Raw genomic sequence first — 17,162 nt, forward strand, 5'->3', positions numbered from 1 at the left:
ATCCAGTGCAGCTTCCTCCTCTGACCCTTTGGCCCTTCTTCCTTTGTACTCTTCAGCTGGCACCTGCTCCATTCTGCCCTACATGATGGGTAACTGTTGATCTTTCTTCCCTGTTAGATTGTAAGCCTCCATCTTTGTATCCCAGCCCCTAGCCCAGTGCCTGACACAGGAACTGTGCACAATAAAGGTTTATGGAACAGAAACAAAGTTAACGGAACAAACCTAGTGTTTTGGGACTGCGCCACAGGAGGAGTTGAACTCTGAAGGCAAAATCCACTTCCTGGGGCCTTTTCAATCAGATACCAGCCTTATAAATTCTTCTGAATTTGGTTGTGTTTGCTTCTTTAAGAAGATATGATAATCATAATGAGATGCCACTTCACACCCACGAGGATGGCTAGAATCAAAACAGTAACACGTATCGGAAAGGATGTGGAGAAAATGGAACCCTCATACATTGCTGGTGGGAATCCAAAATAGTACAGCCACTGTAGAAAACAGTTTGGCAAAAAAAAAAGTTAAACACAGAGTTACCATATGACCCAAAAATCCCACCCCTAGGTATATATCCAAGAGAAATGAAAATACGTCCACACAAAAACTTGTATATGCATCTTCACAGTAGCATTATCCATAAAAGCCAAAAAAATGGAAACAACTCAAATGTCCATCAGCTGATAAACTGTGGTATTCCATACAATAAAATATTTAGCCCTAAAAAATGAAGTACTGATACATGCAATAGTTCAGATGAACCTTGAAAACATTAAGCCAGTCACAAAGGACCACATATTGTATGATTCCATTTATATGAAATGTCTAAAATAGGCAAATTGATTGATAGAAAGTAGGTTGATTGCCGGGGGAATGAGGAGTGACTGCTAACGGGTATGGGGTTTCTTTTTTGGATGATGAATTTGATAGCAGTGACGGTCATACCACCTTATGAATATACTAAGAAACACGAAACTGTACACTTTAAAACAATGAATTTCATGGTATGTTGTTTGTTAGTTATATCTCAAATTTAAAGAAGACATGATTACTAAATAATACATCATCTTTCCAAATATTATAGGTGGGCTGGCTTTGGGGTCTTTTAAATACAATTAACCTGCCAAAGAATGTTGAAGATGCCCCTCTCATTTGGACACACTGCAAGAGTGATTTACACCGAGACCCCTTCCTTCAGAAGGCAAAGGGAAACCTTGGCCTGGGTATTAGCCAGGTGTTAGGCACAGTTAAAATTAACACTTAAGGTCGGGCGCGGTGGCTCACGCCTGTAATCCCAGCACTTTGGGAGGCTGAGGTGGGCGGATCACGAGGTCAGGAGTTTGAGACCAGCCTGACTAACATGGTGAAACCCCGTCTCTACTAAAAATACAAAAAAAAAATAGCTGGGTGTGGTAGCACACCCCTGTAATTCCAGCTACTCAGGAGGCTGAGGCAAGAGAATAGCTTGAACCCGGGAGGCAGAGGTTGCAGTGGGCTGAGATCATGCCACTGCACTCCAGCCTGGGCAACAGAACAAGACTCCGTCTCAAAAAAAAAAAAAAAAAATTTTAACACTTGGGATGCTACAGCCCATTAAAAAGTTTGAAAATGGCCAGGTGCAGTGGCTCATGCCTATAATCCCAGCACTTTGGGAGGCCCAAGCAGGTGAATCACCTGAGGTCAGGAGTTCAAGACCAGCCTGGCCGACATGGTGAAACCCTGTCTCTACTAAAAATACAAAAATTAGCTGGGCGTGGTTGTGCACACCTGTAGTTCTAGCTACTTGGGAGGCTGAGGCAGGAGAATCGCTTGAACCTGAGAGGCGGAGGTTGCAGTGAGCCGAGATCCTGCCACTGCACTCCAGCCTGGGTGACAGAGTAAAATTCCATCCAAAAAAGAAGTTCGAAAAAATTGTTATCATCACAAGCAGGGTTTCGTACAAACTTGGCCAGGGGGAGAGAGGGAAAGAGGGGTAGGGAGAGAGGGAAAGAGGAGGGAAAGACGGAGGGGCGGGGGAGGGAGGGGGGGAGGGAGAGAGGGGAGAGGGAGGGAGAGGGAGAGGGAGGGACAGGGAGAGGGAGAGGGAGGGACAGGGAGAGGGAGAGGGAGGGACAGGGAGAGGGAGAGGGAGGGACGGAGAGGGAGAGGGAGGGACAGGGAGAGGGAGGGACACGGAGAGGGAGAGGGAGGGACACGGAGAGGGAGAGGGAAGGACACGGAGAGGGAGAGGGAGAGGGAGGGACAGGGAGAGGGAGGGACACGGAGAGGGAGAGGGAGAGGGAAGGACACGGAGAGGGAGAGGGAGGGACACGGAGAGGGAGAGGGAGAGGGAAGGACACGGAGAGGGAGAGGGAGGGACAGGGAGAGGGAGAGGGAGGGACACGGAGAGGGAGAGGGAGGGACAGGGAGAGGGAGAGGGAGGGACACGGAGAGGGAGAGGGAGGGACACGGAGAGGGAGAGGGAGGGACAGGGAGAGGGAGAGGGAGGGACACGGAGAGGGAGAGGGAAGGACACGGAGAGGGAGAGGGAGAGGGAGGGACACGGAGAGGGAGAGGGAGAGGGAGGGACACGGAGAGGGAGAGGGAGAGGGAGGGACACGGAGAGGGAGAGGGAGAAGGAGGGAGAAGGAGAGGGAGAGGGAGGGAGAGGGAGAAGGAGGGAGAGGGAGAAGGAGGGAGAAGGAGAGGGAGAGGGAGAAGGAGGGAGAAGGAGAGGGAGAGGGAGAAGGAGGGAGAAGGAGAGGGAGAGGGAGGGAGAGGGAGAGGGAGGGACAGGGAGAGGGTGAGGGAGAGGGAGGGAGAGGGAGAGGGAGAGGGAGAAGGAGGGAGAAGGAGAGGGAGAGGGAGGGGGAGGGAGAAGGAGAGGGAGAGGGAGGGAGAGGGAGAGGGAGGGACAGGGAGAGGGTGAGGGAGAGGGAGGGAGAGGGAGAGGGAGAGGGAGGGAGAGGGAGAAGGAGGGAGAAGGAGAAGGAGAGGGAGAGGGAGGGAGAGGGAGAGGGAGGGACAGGGAGAGGGTGAGGGAGAGGGAGGGAGAGGGAGAGGGAGAAGGAGGGAGAAGGAGAGGGAGAGGGAGGGAGAGGGAGAAGGAGGGAGAAGGAGAGGGAGAGGGAGGGAGAGGGAGAGGGAGGGACAGGGAGAGGGTGAGGGAGAGGGAGGGAGAGGGAGAAGGAGGGAGAAGGAGAGGGAGAGGGAGGGAGAGGGAGAGGGAGGGACAGGGAGAGGGTGAGGGAGAGGGAGGGAGAGGGAGAGGGAGAGGGAGGGAGAGGGAGGGACAGGGAGAGGGAGAGAGAGGGAGGGACAGGGAGAGGGAGGGAGAGGGAGAGGGAGAGGGAGAAGGAGGGAGAAGGAGAGGGAGAGGGAGGGAGAGGGAGAGGGCGAGGGAGAGGGAGGGAGAGGGCGAGGGAGAGGGAGGGAGAGGGAGAGGGAGGGAGAGGGAGGGACAGGGAGAGGGAGAGAGAGGGAGGGACAGGGAGAGGGAGAGAGGGAGGGACAGGGAGAGGGAGAGAGGGAGGGACAGGGAGAGGGAAAGAGAGGGAGGGAGAGGGAGAGAGGGAGAGAGAGGGAGGGAGAGGGAGAGAGAGGGAGGGAGAGGGGGAGAGAGGGAGGGAGAGGGAGAGCGATAGAGAGTGAGGGAGGGGGAGAGGGATAGAGAGGGAGGGAGAGAGAGGGAGGGAGAGAGGGAGGGAGAGAGAGGGAGGGAGAGAGAGGGAGGGAGAGAGAGGGAGGGAGAGAGAGGGAGGGAGAGAGGGAGGGAGAGAGAGGGAGGGAGAGGGAGGCAGAGGGAAAGGGAGGGACAGGGAGAGGGAGAGAGAGGGAGGGAGGGGGGAGGGAAGGACAGGGGGAGGGGGAGGGAGAGAGAGGGAGAGGGAGAGAGGGAGGGGGGAGAGGGAGGGAGAGGGAGGGAGAGGGAGAGAGAGACAGAGGGAGAGAGAGACAGAGGGAGAGGGAGAGAGAGAGGGAGAGAGGGAAGGAGAGAGAATACCTTCTGTAGAGAGCACCTTCTGTAGAGACACCAGAGATTTATAACCAGGAGAAACAGTTCAACTGTAGGCTCCCTTACTTATAGTTAAGGGAAAAACTTTAACATCACAAGTTTGTTGAGGATGAAGTATCAACTGTATGCAGGCCTTACCGTAGCCAACTGAGGACCCGAAAACACAACTCCACATTAGCTTAGACAGCACGGCGGGTTTACTGTTAGCTGTTACTAGAAGACCCAGAGAAGGGCAGCCTCAGGGTTGACTCCACTCAGAGCCTCAAAGACATCATCGAAGACCCAGTGTCTTCCCACGCTGCCCTCTGAGTGCACCTACAGCAGGTTTCCTCGAGGGGATAAAGTGGCCTCGTCAGTTCCACAGAGTGTTACATTCAGGAGAGAGCCTCTCATAGGAGCTGGCTCAGAACAGTGAGGAACTTTCTTTCCTAGAAATGCCCTTCCCCCCAACACACACAAACACACACACAAACTTGCCCTAGAGTCTGAAGATGCCACATTCCACTGGCACAGGCAAAGGGGATGGGGGGTCACCCAAATGGGCTTAGCCTACTCAGGCCCACCCAACCAACTTCTCACAATAACTGTGTGCCCTTGTTAGTGTTCCTGAAACTCCTGGGGCACAAATTATTTTGCACTGTGGCCTGTCACATGAGGTAATATGAGCCAATCCCCAGCAGGCCCTCAGCATGGGGTGCGGTGCACTAGTGTTGAATTATTTCCCCTTCCCACCTCTTGACAACTCAGTTCCCCACTCCTGAGCCCTGAGGCAAACACCAGCGGAAAACTCCGTCCCCAACACACGTGCCCTGCATGGAGCAGGGTCTCTGTCTGCTATGTCCAGTTCCAGAACAGTGCAGGGCACATAGCAGGCCCTCGGCAAATGGAGCTTGGTGGAGTGCTGGGTCAGTGGGACCCATGCAGACAACTGCCACTCTCATGGTCCAGGCTCCTTGTTACTGCCCAGCTGGTGGACCCAGGATGCAGGGTGGGAGGCTACAGCTGTTGGCCACCCCAGCTGACTGCCACTAAGGCCAGAGGCATAACTATTCAGGAAGGGATATGGACTGAGCCTCTACCCAACATTTCTTCTTGTCTTACGAGCAGGGAGGAAAAGATCACCTCACCCAACTGCTTACAAAGAAATTCTGAAACATTTTTAATGACAAATGTGCTAGCTTATTAATTGCTAGAATTACCTTAGAAGAAAAGGCATGTGAGAGGAGTGACCAGGGATGACAATTTGCCTCAACTTCCCATACCTGATATTTTTGCTGAGGAGGAAAGTAATGCGAAGGATTAGGGGCAGGCAGGCTCAGCCTCTCGGCAGGACTTCCTGGAGGGGCCTGCATGGATGTGCAACCACGAGGCAGTTTCTCTAAATCTGCAGTTCTTGACTCAGAGCACCTGCTCCTTGGCAACATGAAAAGTAATTCATAGAGAACATGGCCTATCCTCACACATCATTTTTTTTAATCAGTGTAACATTCTACACTTCCATTCACTGAAAGAAAACAGTTTATAATGCACCTTTAAGGAAGTATGCTTAGATTTGCCTTTTAAAGCTATGTATGTAAACCTGCCATTAAAAAATAAATGAGTGAAGAATCAGAAATGTATATATAATGTTCTATAACAGAAAGACAAAGTAACTTACAATAAAATACATACATACTTGGTAAAATCTCAGCTACAATTCCAATAGAAGACACAATGATAATTGCTTAAAACAAATTTGGATTTTAGAAAATATTTGACTAATGAGTTTTTAAATAATTGACTTTTTTTTTTTTTTTTTTTTTTTTTTTTTTTTTTTTTTTTTTTTTTTTTTTTCCTGAGACAGGGTCTCACTCTGTCACCCAGACTGGACTGCAGTAGCTCAATCATGGCTCACTGAAGCCTCAACCTTCTGGGCTCAAGTGATCCTCCAGCCTCAGCCTCCCAAGTAGCTGCCGCTACAGGCGCCCATCACCAAACCCAACTAATGCAGTTTATTTTTTGTAGAGATGGGGTTTCACTATGTTACCCAGGCTGGTCTCAAATTCCTGAGCTCAAGCAACCCTCCCACCTTGGCCTCCATAAGTGCTAGGATTACAGGCATGAGCCACTGCACCTGGCTGACATTTTAAAATAAAGGTTAAGTGCTATGGTCTGAATGTTTGTGACCCCCAAAATTCCTGTGTTGAAATCTTTACCCCCAAGGTGATAACACTAGGAGGGTGGTAAGTGAGCCCGTAAGCCTTTGGGAGGTGATTAAGGGGGAGGGGCATCCTGAAAGGGATTAGTGCCCTTATAGAGGTCTCAGAGAGCTCCCTCGACCTATCTACCATGTAGAAGTCACCATCTGTGAACCAGGAAACAGGCCTCACCAGACACCAAATCTGCCGGCACCTTGATCTTGGACTTGCCAGCCTCCTGGGCAGTAAGAAATAAATTTCTGTTGTTTATAAGCTAAATCAGCATATGGTATTTTGTTACAGCAGCATGAATGGACTGAGACAGTAAGTACAGTCTTACATACGTGCGTCTATATAATCTTCATGGAAATGACCAGTACAAATGCAGACTGACACGGGTGTGATTCACGACTCAAATACCAGGAGTGGCCTCCTGTGGAGGATGTGCTCTTCTGAAATGACGAACAATTCCTTATAAAGCTCTGAATAAGATGAAGTCAGAATCTTCCTTTGGTTTACATATAGCTGCATTCCTGGAAAATTCAGTATGTTAAAATTATGTCACAAGAATTTTTTGTGGTTACTTATAAAACAGTTTCTAGGCTTAGAAAATTATAAACATGTTTCCACCTACATGAATTGTATCACGTAGATGCAGGTGTAGACAGGGGACCACGCTTCAGTGTACTGGGCTCTCCCTCACCATGCAGGGGGTCTAACATGCCTGGTCCCTGGCCTCAAAATACTAGACATCCCCTCCCCATCACTGCAAAACCCAAGCACCCTGCAACCCACCTCTCCCCACATCTCCAAATTGTCCCCAGGGAGCACTGCTGGCCAAGGTTGGGAATCACCACTGGGGACGGAGAGAAAGGCTGGGTTGAGCTGAGCTCAGGTTCTCCTCTCTGCTGCCTTCACTGCCCAAATAACAGCATTCCACATCATTGGGATTTCTGCTGAGCCAAGCCCAAAGTTCTGGAAGCCCCAAGTGTCTTATAAGCTCATTCACAACTCCAGGAAAGAGAAGCAGCCCATATTTCAGGCAGAGGAGCAGGCTATCACTTCCTCTTAGATGACATGCCAAGTTTCCAGAAAATTGCCCCCAAAAAATCAATATGGGGCAGATTTGCTAGTGAGTCCACCAACACCCACCATCACAGGTACACAAAGGCAGGTGATCAAAGGGAAGAAAAAAAAGATATCCACGGGAGGAATGAATGAGATTCAGGTATCAGCACAAGGATTTTAATACGTTACATACACACATACACACACACACACGTTAAAAAAAAAAAAAAAAAAAGTCTTCAAACTGACCTCTAACACTTACTCCTAATTCCATATTTCCTTTCCTTAAAACATTTCCAGCTTGCCTGGCAAGTTGATTACAAACACACACATGAACCACAGGCTTCACCAGGAACCTCTGTAGTAACACACCATAGGTCACTGCTGCCCACCTGTGCTTACACCAAGTTTGCAACTGAGGCTTTACCTTCACAGTCTTCAAGCTCTGAAAACAAGTGGGTGTGCTTGCTGTGGGTGGGGGGAGATGGGGGTAGTGAGAAGAAACCTTTGGGCTTTCCCCAAAAAAGGTTATCCCTTCTCTCAGGGATAAACTTTTTGAAGTCCCTTAGAATTTTTTTTTTAATCCAAGATCTCCTTTATCTATTTTTGTAGAAATAACCTCAAGTCCTGGAAAAAAAAGTCTTTTTAGAAAACGATACTGTGGATTCCTCAGAATTTAACGTGGCAGACTTAAGCACACAAATTAGGTGACTTACAATAAACCAGATGATACAATTCAAACTTTTATTTGGCAATAAGTTCAGAGTCACATAACACATAAAATCAACATTTAAAATAAATAGCAAATTCACATCTAGAATAAATAGGTCTGCCTAATTTGCATTAATTGTGCCTGATATAATACAGGCACAATCTGTCATTCCACGAGATAATTGGAAGTCTCCAAAGTCAGAGTTCAAACCTGCAGGACTGAAAACGCGCAGAAGCACTGTCGCAGGTTGGGTTCCCCGAAAGCAGATACTGAGGTGGAGAATGGCGTGCAGGAAGGTTCATAGGACAGTGCTGTGGGCTGAGCCGGGCTGGGTACAGGCTTGTCAGGGAGAGGCACTGGGCTGCAATGTGGTCACAATGAGGTCTCACTGACCCCACAAGGGGCTCTGGAGCTGGGATGGCCCCAGAGGGTTTCCCAAGTTGGGGTGAGGAGGCCAGCCCTTTGTACCCCATATGGAGCCGGTAAGGGTTACAGGCAGGAAGGGGGTATGATCTGGGGCAGGAAGGGCTCTTCAGCAGGGGAAACTCCCCATAAGGGCTGGAAGTAAATGGCCAGCCAGCAGCACTCTCAGCCGTTAGGGGAGTATGTCCTTCAGTCTGGAAAGGTCATCTGGGCAGCTGAGCTCAGCACCCAGCACTAGCACAATTACAAACTAATGCAATGAGAGGTATATTCAACAAGTGCCCGAGCCTGATGGCTCAAGTATACACACTGGCCATACATGTAACTATGCCCAGGAAGTAGCTCAGAAGGGAATACAGTGCACTTATTACCTACAGAACTTTCTCCTCTCTGCATCCCAGCTATAAGGTTATTCATCTGCACGTTCTCAGCAAGGGAATCTTGCCATTGCCACCAACACAATCCATTAGAGCAGGGGCTAGCAAGCCACAGCCTGAGGGCCAAATCCAGCCCACAGCTTGTCTTGGTAAATCAAGTTGTGCTGGAACACAGCCATGACCATGGTCATTCCCACAGTAGTAGTAGCAAAAGCAAACAGCCCAAAAAGCCAAAAATACTTCCTATCTGGCCCTTTACAGGAAAAGGGTCCTATCTGACCCTGCATTAAGGGTACTTCATTCCCTACCCTTTCTTGAACCCACTAGTAGTGTCAAAGGTCAGCTGAACTTTGAGTTAAGCTCCTAAATGCTAAGGCAAAAAAGAAAGAAAAACCTGGTACAAAAGAAAGCAAGATATTAAGATATTAAGCAAGATAAAAGATATTAAGAAGGCAAAATGTAGGTTCTCTATTAGTTGAATACAGCAATCAAGGAACCCTGTGTCTGGCCAAATTTAGTCTTAGAGCATTCTAGACAAGGAGCCCCAAGTGGTCTTTGGCAGCAAATGAGCAGGCAGAAAAGTGGAATTCAGTTCCAGTATTTAGCCCAGTCTCTGCTGCTTAAAAGGCCTTTTGAGAAGAGGATAGAAGAAAAGCCACTTGGTTTGCCCAAAGCTAAATTAACTAGGACCACAAGACTACTTTTCAATTCTCCTTTGCAATAATTAAGAGTGCCAATGCATTCAAAGCAACTAGTAATTGCAGTCTGTAATACGCCCAAATCAGTAGCAAGTGGTTTATGTTACATGATATTAATGGGAATAGCAGAAAATAGTGCCGAAGGGTAAAATGTTTTAAAAACAGAGAGGTGCTATGTCGGGGGAAAGTGGGAGCTCTAAGCCAAACAACTAAAGTATTTCAAAAGCCACGTTTCACCCGTAAAAACAACACTGGAAAAAGAAAATCAGCTGTGCAAGTCCCTTCCAAAGGGACCTCCATGGGCCTTGCTGGACTGTCATATTTGTGATGGCTGCTGCCCTGGACTCATCATTGTTCACATAATTCTTAGAAAATCAGTCAAAGCAATATTAAAAAGTAATTTTTAAATGTTCAAACTATTTTTGTTTGCTTTACAACACAATTTTTTAAATGGCTGAAAACAGATTCGTTTCCCTTGTACCAATATGCATTCATCAAAGTGCACATCAGAGAACAAAACACCCAGTGCAGTGTGCCAGACTCCAGTTAAGAGTCACGATAGGCTGGGTGCAGTGGCTCACGCCTGTAATCTCAGTACCTTGGGAGGCCGAGGCAGGTGGATTACCCGAGGTCAGGAGTTCGAGACCAGCCTGGCCAACATGGTGAAACCCTGTCTCTACTAAAAATACAAAAAAATTAGCTGGGTGTGGTGGCAGGCACCTGTAATCCCAGCTACTCAGGAGGCTGAGGCAGGAGAATCACTTGAACCCAGGAGGCAGAGGTTGGAGTGAGCCAAGATCGTGCCATTGCACTCCGGCCTGGGCAACAAGAGCAAAACTCCATCTCAAAAAAAAAAAAAAAAAGAGTCATGACAAGGCCAGGCATGACAGTGGCTCACACCAAGAATCCCAGCTCTTTGGAAGGCTGAGGTGGGCAGAACACTTGAGGCCAGGAGTTTGAGACCAGCCTGGCCAACATGGTGAAACCCCATCTCTACTAAAAATACAAAAATTGGCCAGGCCTGGTGGCATGTACCAGTAGTCCCAGCTACTCAGAAGGCTGAGGCACGAAAATTGCTTGAACCTGGGAGGCAAGAGGTTGCAGTGAGCCGAGATCACACCACTGCACTCCAGAATGGGCAACAGAGCGAGACCTTGGCTCAAAAAAACAAAAGTCATGACAGCGACAAGTTAAAATCTGTCCTGACTGAGTATAGACAAGGATTAATAATAAAGTGGGATGTGCCTCCATCGTTCACATGGGAATGACTGTGCTCAGCCCCGTTACCGCCACGACATAGGTCTACAGTCTGCAAGGTACACAGTCAGTAAGCCTTGGTGGCCCAGATGCCAGGCTTCTGTCACATGGGAGATCTCAACACTGCCAAGCTCAACAGCCCAGAGACTGAAATTCTTATAACTGGGAATTGATTATAAAACTCATTATTCATACCCAGAAAATGTTTTTCTCCTTCAAAGCTTAGGTCACCTAACGTAAACACTCATGGAAACAGGTTTTAAAAATAGTTCTACTTCATTCTTGAGTAAACAAAACACCCTATAACTGGCACCTGGTAGGTAACCAATGAATATCTGATTAGATAAAAACCAAGAATTATTTTTAAGCAACACCTACTTCCTGAATCTGTTTCTCCAAAGCAGAAACTTGAAGCCAAGAGCACCAGCGCATTCTTTTAGAACCCCGACACCGAGCAGTTCTGGGTGCAACACACACCCATTAAGTGTCAGCCTCCAATACACCCTGATGGTGAAAACACCTAAAAGCAAGCAAACAATAAACAAAATGCCTACCCTGTTCCAAAAAAAAGAACGTACTACTGTGCTTTACTGTGTTCATAACAAAATGTAGAAGAAAAGATGGGGAGAAGCCCTTATTGGATCTAAAGGGCCACCTTCACCATGATAGTTAAATACAGCCAAATATCACAAGTACATTCCAACTATAACAAGCAGCATTACAAAGGATGCTATATAACTCATTAAGTTTCTGCCATCTGGCAAGGAGCCCATGGAATGCCAGACTTGCATTTCATCAATAGATGGTTACATACATTTATCACAATAAAAATGTTGAATAAGCAAGCACTCTCCATAAGCTCCCCTCATGTTCCTGCCATCCTTTAGATTTAAGAATATATACACGTTACTGCAAAAGCTTAAAATGAGTTTTAGCAATACTAGATTAGGCTAATCTGAACAGAAGTATTTATATAGCATATGCAATTAAAACAGTATTAGCAGCACCATAACTAATAACAACAGACATTCCCATAGCACTCAGAGAGTGCAGTAAATATGCACTTTACGTTGAAGGATACTACAAATGCAGATGCAATTAAGGATTCTTCCCTCCAACAAAAGGAATACATGCCACTTGCATTGCCCCTAGAAAGAAATGAGAAAAGCAGGCCAGGTGCGGTGGCTCACGCCTGTAATCCCAACACTTTGGGAGGCCAAGGCGGGCAGATCATCTGAGGTCGGGAGTTTGAGACCAGCCTGACCAACATGGAGAAACCCCATCTCTACTAGAAATACAAAATTAGCCGGGCGTGGTAGTGCATGCCTGTAATCCCAGCTACTTGGGAGGCTGAGGCAGGAGAATCACTTGAACCCCGGAGGCAGAGGTTGCAGTGAGCTGAGATTGTGCCACTGCACTCCAGCCTGAGCAATAAGAGCAAAACTCCATCTCAACAAAACAAAACAAAACAGAAAGAAATGAGAAAAGCTTGGTTAGCTAGGTCATATCTATTTCTTAGCTTCAATGTCCTTCGCCCTTTCCCATCTTGGACATCTAAAAAAAAACAAACAAACAAACAAACTACACAAGCTCCCAAATAGTTGCACAAACACCACAGGAGTGAAATCTAAGAGAAGGCTGGACATGGCTAAGCTGTGGTGGCCACCTTCCTCCTCCCCTGGCCGATCCAAGCACCTCTCAGTTGATAACTCATTAGAGAGATGCCAGGTCTTGTTTGTTTCCATCTAGACAAGGACTGTTTCTGGTAAATCTCATGTTTTAACAGGATTCCAATTCAACTGCGTGGGTGGCATGGCATAGCATTTCATTACAAAGATGCTTTTTCCCGGTTCATTTTCTTTCTTCCAATGAGCACATGAAACCAACTCAGGTGGTGTTTCCAGGTTTAACAAGCTCCTGGGAGACCTACCACAAATGTTTTGGTTCTTCAAACCCACTCGTTTCTTGCAGAAGGCTCTACAGAAGGCTGTTTCACTAGCTGGAAGGTTTTGACCAGAGCTCTCATCTCCTCTCTCCTGCCCTCCTCCATGCTGGGGAAGGACACAGGAACCACACACTGAGGACAAAAGGGTCCAGGAGTTGTAGCTTCTCTTGTTCTTTCTCACTTAAGTCCTTCCAGGGAGGCTGTGTTCTATTTGATGCTATGTGCCACAATGTCAAAGCCTTAGTACCAAATGATTTGGGAACTGGCCATCACCTGGGGAACCTCTCTGCCACTCACAGCAGTGTTTTGCCATTGTGGAGCCCACGAAATCAGCCTTCTGGAAGCAGTTAATCTTTGCCCATCACTATGCCCCTGCAGTTCCAATGCACAGCCCGTAAATGTTCAGGAAATGTTCCATGGAGGAGTCAAGAACCGTTTCAAGCTTGACCTGCTAGAATACAGAGATGGCATCAAGTGGTCTCACCTATCCCCGGAAACCTGATGTTCCAGGACCTCAGTAAACAAAAAGGCGAAATCAGGGTTCCAATGTGAAGCCTGCCTTTCAGCCATTCATGGAGGGAATGGCTGGAGGGGTGGGCTGCTAGCTCCTGTCTTAACCACTGGGAGAATTATTCTCCATAAGGTACAAAATAAATATCAAAAGGCTTATCTGTATCTTTTCCAAAAGCAACACTCAGACCCACATGACGTCAACCCCATCATGCCTGCCCAATCAGGGGCAGTTACAGTTTCTAGTTTTTGCCCTTGGCTACTTGGCCTGGGCCTCCTGCAGGAGAGGGGTTCCGAAGGTGGGGGGCCTTTCTGACCAGGCGGGCAGTTCGTGCTGCAGTGGAGTCCTCCGGGGGTAGAAAGTGTGGCTGACATCATAGTTCAGGAGGCAGCTCAGAGACGCCATGTAGATGTCAGCGAAGCGTGACAGGCGCCTCAGGAAGTAGGTTGGGTTCTGGTCTGTGCGGAACAGGCTTCCAAACTGGGCGTTGAAGAAACTCTTGGTCATTTCTCTGAAGAGGCAATAAAAAAGCAAAGCGACAGAGAATGATTCAAGAAGCCTTGTTTTTAAACTACTGAAATCAAAATCACTTCTTTTTTGAAAAAAAAAAAAAAAAAAAGACTCATTTCAGAAAAATGTTAGCCTAGAGCAGCCCCAAATATTAATTAAGAAAACAGCCTAGAGCCAGGTGTGGTGGCTCACATCTGTAATCCCAGCACTTGGGGAGGCCAAGGCAGGCAGATCACTTGAGGCCAGGAGTTCGAGACCAGCCTGGCCAACATGGTGAAACCCCGTCTCTATTAAAAATACAAAAATTGGCCAGGCGTAGTGGCACACACCTGTAATCCCAGTTATGCAGGAGGCTAAGGCACAAGAATCGCTTGAACCAGGGAGGCAGAGGGTGCAGTAAGCAGAGATCATGCCACTGCACTCCAGCCTGGGCAACAGAGCGAAACTCCATCTCACAAAAACAAAAACAAACAAAAAAAACAGTCTGGCCTGGGCATGGCAGGTGGATCACTTGCACCCTGGGCCACCAGCATGGGCAGCATAGTGAGACCTTGTCTCTACAAAAATGCAAAAAATTTGACCAGGCATGGTGGCATATGTCTGTAGTTCCAGCTACTCAGGAGGCTGAAGTCAGAGAATCGCTTGAGCCCAGGTGGTTGAGGCTGCAGTGAGCTGTGACTGTGCCACTGCACTCCAGCCTGGGTGACAGAATGAGACCCTATCTCGAAAAGAAAACAGCCTGCCTATCCATCCATCAAAACGACTCTGGTCACATTTCCTCCTTAACTGTCTCAAAGCTCCAGATTCTGTTGCAAGCTTCTCTAAATACACACGTCCCATCTCCCAAACCTAAACACAGGATGCAACAGCTGCTCCCAATGGTACACAGAGGAATACGAAATGCTCTCAGGAGTCTCCACTTCCCTTACCGAAAGGATCAAGACTCCATTTTACAAGGTTATTGTGAAAACTGAGTAAGGTAAGCAAAATAAAAGCACGTTGTAAACTCTCAAGTGCTCAGATGGAGGAATTAAGGATTGTTTTATGTGATGTAAATCTCCTCCATCCATTACATACCTCAATGCCCCCAGCCTCCTCGGAAGTGAGGCTGTTCACCCCGTCCAAGCCCCATAACCCCCTGCAGTCATCCTTACGTGCATGTATGTCTATATCAGCATCCCTATCATACAAACACAGGATGTGCACTCTCTCTGATGGCTGGGACCCTACATACAGAGTATTCCATCAAAATGAACAAATTCTATTTGACTGCTAATAAGTCATTTACAAACACAGCAAAAAAATATAATCATTTACACAGCTGTGTGATAAAAGCCACTAGTTAGTTGGTAGCAGTTAGAATAAGATTCAGACAGCCAACACTCTGACAGGGAGGAGGACAAACTAAATGCAATACAGCTTTGGCTTCTGCAGAATCTGAGGAATGGACTCACTGCCCCCTCTCCATGCCCCATCCACCTACCCACACACACCACCACATGAACCCTGGAGTCAGGCTGCCCACTGCTGAAGAGGCCAGAATCCCACAGTAACCACGGTTTCCAAACCTCAGAGATGGCTGTACCCAGCGGCTGGAGAAAGCCATGCACAAAGTCAGAAAAGTTCATGCAAATGGTATAAAGCATCCTCCTAGGGAAGCATGATTGTCAGTATAGGTTTCCTTAAGACAGACACCCACCAAACTTTTCTCATGGTGGGCAGGCTTTCTTTATCAGTTAACATCCTGCTTACTGACTGCACATTCTTGAAATAGCTGTGGTTACAAATAAGCACCAGGGTCGTAGGAGCCCTAAGAATTCATTGTGGGTTCAGAGCCCAAATCCAGTGCTGCCCCAGTAGCCACATTGTGCTGCCAGCATTATTAACAACTGGGCCACCAGCTGCCCAGATGGGAAGGTCAGGCAGGCAGGGAGAAGGAATGAGATGGAAAGGCTCCCTTCTCCCAAGGCCTTCGATGGCAAGGGCAGAGGAATGACAGGGGTGATGGCTGGCCTCAAGGAAATGTCACATGTCACCAACAGCAGGTAGCTGATTCTGGATCCTGGGGGAGGCAGACATACCTGGGAGCTAAAATAGGATATTTCAACATTATGCCTCAGGCTGGCCCTGGGGAACACACGTGGGCTGAGCACAGCCAGAACAGGGTGGTGGACGCGCCACATTCAATACAGGCTGCTCTTACCTCATCTCCTTCCTTTCCTTTTTCCACTCCTGCAAAACCAGCTGTGACTCAGCATCTCTGTGAACCTGTAGGACACAAGTCAATTATTACAACTGTTTTGATTTCAAATAAGCTCATTACGTAATGAGAATTTTTTAATGAGCAGTTTTTCTAGGAGAAATTTTATTCCTTTACATCTCAGAGGCTGGCACCCGAATGAAATAATACAATTTTCAGACTTTCCAGTTGAAACCCTGTCTTCTTCACGAACAAAAAATTGTTTTAAATGTCCAATATTAGAAATGTGGTTTAACAAATTAAGATGAAGTATTATGAAGTTATTAACCTATCAGTAAAGACTACATATAAACATAATGCATGTGTATCCATATATATATAACACATGTACGTGATATACCCATTACACACATGATACATCCATTACACATATATTATATACATGTGTACAAACTATAATATACAAATACTTAGTACATGCTACCTATTATACATATTATATACATGTGTACAAACGTTATAGTTAAGTGGAAATAGCGTATATACCCACCAATTGCAAGCATGTCGAAGTATGTGCTTACATTTGGAAATTAACATAAAAATTTGTTTTAATTTGTACAAGCATAGTACAATTATAAATAAACCTTTTAATTTAATATTATATTAAGTGTTTAATTTAAAAAACAATTATTTTTTGCAAAAGGCAAGAAGGTAAAGCACCTCAATGTGAAGGAAAAGCAGAGCATTTTCTGGTGGGCCAAAATATGGGCAAAAGGCAAAAAGAAAATGCCAATTGCCCATGATCTAACAAATGGGATCTCACAAGTCCCTCTCCAAGGTTCTTATGGCTAAACAGAAACACTGAGGCCAGAATCCAAGGTGCACATGATCGCAGGCAACAGGCCAGCTCCCTGCAATTCATGACCACAGCGGTAACCTTAGAACCTAGAGGAAAACACCAAGCGGGCAAACCATCTGCTTTTGACATGGGAGCCAAGAACCTTCTGTTTATCACATCTGCTCAGTTCAACAGCTTGACTCTGAACCCCGAGGCTGTTGAAGGGACACGTAAAGGAGAAAGGCCCCAGGAATCGGAGGCCAGGGACACACGCCCGGAGGGGGACCCTGAGCTCCGCGCCTTCATTCAGCTGCCCTTCGGGCCTTACCTCCCACGAAGCACCCAGCGGCTGGCTGGGGCGCCCTGCTGGCTGCCCTGCCATGAACCTTTCCCACCATTTATCATCTCTCTCATAGGAACAGCCCTCTCACCTGCATCCTTCCCATCAGCCGTTAAAC

The 17,162-nt window shown here is 47.3% G+C and overlaps 1 protein-coding gene across 1 annotated transcript in view; it reads right to left on the reverse strand.

The window, feature by feature from the left end:
• Nucleotides 1-7,963: 7,963 nt before the first annotated feature.
• The window catches only part of NT5DC3 (5'-nucleotidase domain containing 3), a 68,937-nt gene continuing 59,738 nt past the window's right edge, over nucleotides 7,964-17,162 (reverse strand). Inside the window, exons 13-14 of the mRNA XM_009248165.4 lie at nucleotides 15,870-15,934; nucleotides 7,964-13,667 (exon numbers count right to left, since the gene is read on the reverse strand). Of these exons, the coding sequence (XP_009246440.1) occupies nucleotides 13,415-13,667; nucleotides 15,870-15,934 (318 nt within the window). The 3' untranslated portion in view covers nucleotides 7,964-13,414. The remainder of the gene's footprint in view (nucleotides 13,668-15,869; nucleotides 15,935-17,162) is intronic.

Source organism: Pongo abelii, chromosome 10, assembly GCF_028885655.2.
Source record: "Pongo abelii isolate AG06213 chromosome 10, NHGRI_mPonAbe1-v2.0_pri, whole genome shotgun sequence".
In the NCBI taxonomy this organism is placed as follows: domain Eukaryota; kingdom Metazoa; phylum Chordata; class Mammalia; order Primates; family Hominidae; genus Pongo; species Pongo abelii.